General features: G+C 30.1%; 1 protein-coding gene across 1 annotated transcript; it reads left to right on the forward strand.

Moving 5' to 3' along the window:
- The first annotated feature begins 86 nt into the window (after nucleotides 1–86).
- Nucleotides 87–5,879, forward strand: LOC132936705 (uncharacterized). Its single transcript, XM_061003466.1, has 2 exons — nucleotides 87–246; nucleotides 5,046–5,879. Exons 1-2 carry the CDS (start codon nucleotides 184–186, stop codon nucleotides 5,580–5,582), a joined length of 600 nt encoding a protein of 199 aa, XP_060859449.1. The 5' UTR covers nucleotides 87–183; the 3' UTR covers nucleotides 5,583–5,879.
- Nucleotides 5,880–6,945: the final 1,066 nt, after the last annotated feature.

A 6,945-nucleotide genomic window follows, 5' to 3' on the forward strand; every position in this document is an offset into this window, starting at 1 on the left:
TCCATTGTAACAACCCGTCATTAAAATAATCATTCTTTACAATTGCCGTCGCAACAGGGGCGCACGTCGAGTATAAATTACTAAATCGCCCAGGCATTTTAGTCGCTTTCTGAAATCATTGAATTTTTTCCAAAAAAAATATATAGATATTTACGTCGTATATTGTATTCGACTTTCGAGAAAATGAAGAGCTTTTCCGCAATCGCCGTGTCATTTGTTTTGGCCTTTTTCGCGGCCAACACGTCTGTGAGTATATTATTATTATGCGTATGAAAAGAGTAGGTGCCTACCTATACCGTGCAGCCTTTGAAGGTATAATATGCATTTTTACCGCCGACACAAGCCATTAACGTTTTAATCATTTCGATAATATTATGTAAATGTCCCGCGATTATACATTTAAATCATTGTTTGTCCATGAATGACAAAATGTTGAATCGTAAAACTCATATAAATATAGGCAAGAACGATCATAATATTTGTCAAATTAGTTGTAAAGTTGAAACGTATTAATAATACTGTGTACATTAAAAATTAGTGCATTTGTGCAGACTACCGTAGACTCATTTAATTTTTTTAGATTTTTTAGTGGAGCGAATAAAATTAATAATAATATTACATTGGTTATACCTATTATAGGTATAATGATGTGTTGTTTTTTTTTTTTTAAACCAATTTGCTGAAAACAACTCTGACAGTGATTTCTTCTGGGGAATTGGATCTTGTTTGAACAGTTGGGGGTTCAAAAGTATGTTCCCGGTACTTTTCAAAATAATTTAAAAAATTTAAAAAAAAAATCAAGGTAAAAGGGGAATTTTTACAAAAAATAGTTAAAAACCGATTATGGTATTGTTTTTTTGCTGTAGGTAATTCAAAAAATAATAACTGTTGTCGAGACTTCTCATGAAATATTTATGTTAGCATTTTCTAGACTTTGAAATCATTAAGAAAATATTTTGGTTCGTTTCGTGCTACTAAGAAAATTTAAATTTAAAAAAAATATTTTATTAATATTATGTATAAGATAATATTTTTGCTTTTAGCTAAAATGCTTGAAAATGTTATTCAAAAGGTTCTCCATAAGGTCTATTCACACTGCAATTAAATATTATGTTAAAGTTAAAATGTTTTCAAAATTCATCAAAATTGAGAAAACGTGCAAATCATTTTGTAGTTAAAAATGCATTACATTTTGAAAACCTGAGGCTTGGTAATTGAATATAAGGTTTATCATAAGTTGTTCTCACAGCGATCTAAAAAGTTTCAAAAATACAAATTGTACATTTATTTCTATTTTTGTAGGCTTTTAAAACTAAAATGTCGACAGAATTGCATATTCAAATGAAAAATAATGAGTTGGTTATTTTGTTATAATTCCAAAAATATTATTCGTAGGGACTTTTCACCATTACCTACATAATATCTAAGTATATTATTATTTAGAATTTTCTTTACACAATGATATTTGAAAAATATTTAGATTAATTTTAAACTATTTATACCACGAACCTATTCATACGGTACGTCACGGTATTGACTTATTATTAGGGCTTGTATTTGAAAAAAAAAAAAAATCCGTTTTATGTTATTTACAATTAAGATGTTACACAACTTTTGAGTTTATCGTTATTAAGAATTACAACGTTATCCAAGTTTTGCGTTTATCGTTATTTGGAATAGTGTTAATACCTAATAAAATATGTATTAATAACTAATACGAGGGCAGGTAATGGCCCGGATACGGAAAATAAAATAATGTCTGTACCTATGCATGAAATAAATATTTCTACGAAACCAATATAACTTTTAAATAAATGGATTTTAATTTATTTCGTTTTGCGTTATTTTTCCGTCATTGAAATTCTATAAATTACGTTTTGCGATATTATTCGTTTAATGATATTCTATAAGTTACGTTTTGATTTATGTTTTGTTTAATGATAATATTATATAATACATTTTGTTAATCGTTATGTTTTGTTTTGCGGTATTTAATTATTTTTGACTATCGCTTTCCGTTATGATTACGTTTACAAAATTCAATCGTTATTATAGTAATTATTATAGATAAAGAAATTTTATTGCAAGTTACATTATTTGTTCATTTTATGAATGTTATTCATTGACAAAAGAAAATAAAATCATTTTTCGTCGGACCTGCAACAATCATCTCTCTTCCGATTTAATATCAAAAGGCTTTGCACTGTGATACTGTAGTCGTTGTGTTATAATTTATAAATATTGAACAAATATTTTTGAAGTAATAATTAAATTGAGTTAGACCTTTGCACGGTTGTTTGGAACGATGGCACAATATTATAATTAATTATAATATTATTGGCCTTGATGTAGCCCTGAATGGGCCCCATACCTACATTATGCTTTATCACGAAGTTAAAAAAATACACATATTTCTTTGAACAGTTTGTATACCTAACCGTTATAATGAAAAATAAAAACGGTAAATCACATTAACAAATATGGTAAATAAACTATAATATTTAGTTTTCTGTTTTTTTTTTTTTTTATCTTTATGAAGTCAGCGGTGTCAATGATCAGAGAAATTGTTATAATATTGTCGCACTTTTTTTACATATTGCATTGAATAATATTAGATGATCTAATACTCAACATTTTGTGTTATGGCATACGGGAGTCTAAAGCGTATTATTAGTTTGTTTCTAAAAAAAAAAAACTATTTTATTTCGAGAAATTTAGCCAATATATAATCGACATTGTTTTTGATTAACAAGTTGAGCGCCATGAGACCCAGTTTTGGAACTAGATTTTGGAGTCTGCAAACAATGTTTTTAAAATTTTGTTTTTTATTGTCATGGTATATAAAAATGAAATAATATATTTTTTGGTGATATTTAAATATATTGTACTAGCTGAAATAATAATAATAATACAATTAATTTGTCGCTTTTCATATCAAAATATAGTGCAGAATCTGAAAATAATAAATTGAATGAGGAGAAACCGATAAAAATAAAACCAATATTGGTTAGGTATCATTTAATAAAAGTATAATATTAGTGAGACCCAAACGTGGTTCTCACGGCAATGTAAAAAAATTCACTGAGAACCAAATTTGGGTCTCACGGCAACATTGGGAAAAATTACAAAACCCACATGGCGCTGCTCAACTTGTCAAGCAATTCGACTGCTCTGGTTCATCTGGTTGTCTTGAATATTATTTTAATTTGCATTCTGACATAGGTATCTATATGTAATCTGTACTTAAGTATTAATGTATTGGTGCAAAGAAAAAAAGTTTAAGATTTATTACAGAAGTTATCTGACTATACTGTTATTATATCATTATATCATGTCTAACGGTTAAAATCGGATCACAATAAAAAAAAATTCATTGATAATCTGTCATCGATTTCATAATAACATATACAGGTTTGGAATCACAAATACATTTTGGCAGGCTTATTTACCTTTCGAATGTCATCTATATAATATTATTTTATATTTATACTTGTTTTGATCAATGCGCGTGACTATGTGACGTATGCATTGTGTCATGACAGCACCTGCTATGTATTTGTCATAGACAAATTGTAAACTAAAGAATAGTTTAGACTCTATATTATAATATGACTATAATAATATGACTACTTTGTCATACCGCCTCGATATTGCTGAATTTAGAATAAGTAAATAATTGCGAGTAAAAGGAATAACTATCTATGTGTAGGACGTAGATATAAATTATGTTATAACCGAGATTTTTTTAATTATTTATATAAGAAATAAAAAAAAAAAAAACATTACTCAATAAATATCTGGCAATTTTATTACGTCATTATATTATATTCTATTATAAATAAATTGTTGTCACAATTATATTTTTTCAAAACAACCGATATTTATAACGTTAAGTCGACGGCTAAAGTATTCCGTCATTATTTTCAACTATTTTTTCTCATTGTTGGGTTTTGTCGATAATTATATGCATGCTATCATTACAGTGTTGTAAAGTACTTGAGCAAAAGTAGGTATCCCAATACTTTTTAAGTACACAAATACGTATTTTTAATGCTTTAGGAAAAAATTACATCACCAAACATTTTCTCGTATTGTCTGAATTTAAAATGAAATACTAATTAGTAATTTTGCAAATAGTTTAATAATTCTTTTTAGTTTATGTATTTTTATTTTAATTTTGATTACGTAAGAAAAAAATACAAATTGAGGATATATGTAAAAGTATATTTTTTATATACCTATTTTATTACCTCAGCCAAAAATCAAATACTTCGACATCGAAAACAGTTGAGTACCCATTTTAAAGTTTCGCCAAATTATGCAAAATATATGCTATATACAATTAGAGGTACCAAATATAAAACTTAAAAATCGGTTCAGTCGATTTGTAAGAAAGAAAAAATATTTTATAAAAATTAAAAGTATTTGTATTTATACTTGAGTACTTTTTTTTGCTAAACATTCAAATGCGTATTTATTAAATACTTTTCAAAATAAGTATCTGTATCTGTACTTGAATACTTTTAAAAATATCTTTTGCAAGACCGGGCCTATCAAAAACAGGTTGAGTGCCATGAGACCCAATTTTGGATTTCAACTAGATGTATATGCCACAGTATACAAAATTGAAATATATTTTTGATATTTTGCGGTTATATTTAAATATGTCTTATAAATACAATATTATACAATTAAGTTTTCGCTATTTATATCAAAATATAGTGCAGAATCTGAAATGTATAAATTGAATGATAAGAAACCGATATCAAACGAAAACCAATATTAGGTAGGTATCATTTGATAAAAGTAATAATATTAGTGAGACCCAAATGTGGTTCTCATGGCAGTGTAAAAAAATTCACCGAGAACCAAATTTGGGTCTCACGGCAGCATCGGAAAAAAACTGTAAAAACCCACATGGCGCTCAACCAGTTGATGATCTTGCACCGCAGCGGACTGAGTAGGTCTTTTGTGACGATGAATCGATGATTGACTCCACACGTTATTTTTCCCCTTCGTTCATTATTGTGTTTGTCGATTTTCAGGCACAAGACTCGTTCATCGGACAAGACACTTGTGACATTAAGTATAACTTGCACGAAAACTTGGCTTCGATGCTCACCAACAGCGCAGGCGTGGAATTACTCAACGAATTGCGACAGAACATCAAAGACATCTGCTTGGACCCGAAGGCCCACAACGCCATCGTTGCCCTGTTGGACGGTGTCATGGACGTGACGACCGACACCAATGTCTCGCAGTCCCTGGGAAACATATTCTACTGGGCCAGGAAGATCATGAAAGACCCCAAATTCCGTGTCGTCTGGCACGAGAACATGAAGGGCGTCAACATGTGTTTCGATAACATCGCGGTCACCAGACAGATAACGGACACGCTAATAGACAACTTAGTATTATTGTTGAATAACCCCCAATTCGACTCGACATTTGAATCGGTGATCAAAAATCTGTCCAAGGTGATCAACTTCCGCAAGAACATAATGTTCAAAGCTGCGGGTGCCTTATTTTCCAAACCAGCAGCCCCGAAGAGTCGTTCGAATTTCAGAAACCGCCAGCAATAATATTGCAATGTGTCCGTGACAACACAAGCTTATAGATAAAAAAAAAAAATTATAATAATAAAACAAGACTTTGCATAAAAGTAAAATTAAAAATAAAAATTATTTTTTCAAACGTTTTTCATTCATAAAACAAACAATAATATTGTGAATCATTTTTGATCGGTTATTTGTAACTATTATTACTGTACATAATACCCATGATATCACACGACTGTAATACGAATAATATTGTAAGACAATAAAACATGGGACGACTGAGTTTCTCGTTATAACCCATATGATAGTTACACACACAGATATCTTCATAGTTATATTATAAATTGGGTATTTTGTTTGGTTAGACAAGCGGACAAATGATTTGTTGTGCGTTTATATATCGTTTATCACAAACGAACCCTTTCGCTGTGGTCATGAAAAGGATTTAAGTGTTCGAATAAAGAACATGGAAAAATGTAATGGTATTTTCGTTTTTATCGGCCTTACCTAACGGCAGTGTTCAATGATATTGCTGTTTGCAATATAAAATGTATTTGTTTTTTGTGGTAAAAAATTAACTACTTTCCTATATTAGGCGGACCTCGTCGGAATTTGCCACTGACTGTGGTGGTCTTGAGTTTCAACTAGGTACAATAACAACCACTATAGTATTACGATCTGCGATTATTGTTTCGATCTCAAGACCGGAAGACGCACTTGGTCGATGATTTAGAATATTTTGAATGTTCGTAGAACAGTGCTGCATTGTATATCGATTAGAAAATATAATTGTATTACATTCTTTTTCGGCATTATTGTTTAAGTCGTCCACAAAAATATCGTCGTAAGTCGAAATGCGTATATATTGTGTAAGTGAACCACTATATAGGTGCAGCCTATAGTATGTACTTAGCGTGACGTACGCCGTTAAATCGATGTAAAAAAAAATAATAGAACCTATCACGGTCAATGGTGCTGGCCATAAAATACCGTTCAGACGATGTGCCGATGATATCAAATTGGAGAGGTCTTATTTTGCGTACATTTCTAAACCGCGTAAGAATACGAAATACAAATCGCAACTCTAGAACTGCGAGACTACCACAACTCGAAAATTCATCGATTTTAAGTTATGGCTACTAGTAAAAAAAAAATAGGTCTATATAACGGAAGACCGCGGCGACATTCAATACCATTTTTCATTTATAGCCACTGTACAATAGATGTGTCAGCATTGAATTATTCAAATTGTATAGCTAATTTTTCGAGCAAGAGAGCTATATATTTACTTTAAAGCAGTATCCCTACGTATTTTAAATTATTAAACTAATCACTGAAGTCCAAATTCAAGACTGCCTCACTTCGATTTGTGGCGTTCTAGCGCTAA

Source organism: Metopolophium dirhodum, chromosome 1, assembly GCF_019925205.1.
Source record: "Metopolophium dirhodum isolate CAU chromosome 1, ASM1992520v1, whole genome shotgun sequence".
In the NCBI taxonomy this organism is placed as follows: domain Eukaryota; kingdom Metazoa; phylum Arthropoda; class Insecta; order Hemiptera; family Aphididae; genus Metopolophium; species Metopolophium dirhodum.

Coding starts and splice junctions, on each gene's coding strand:
- LOC132936705 (XM_061003466.1), top strand. CDS start 184: ATGAAGAGCTTTTCCGCAATCGCCGTGTCATTTGTTTTGGCCTTTTTC. Junction 247..5,045: donor TTTTCGCGGCCAACACGTCT/GTGAGTATATTA, acceptor GTCGATTTTCAG/GCACAAGACTCGTTCATCGG.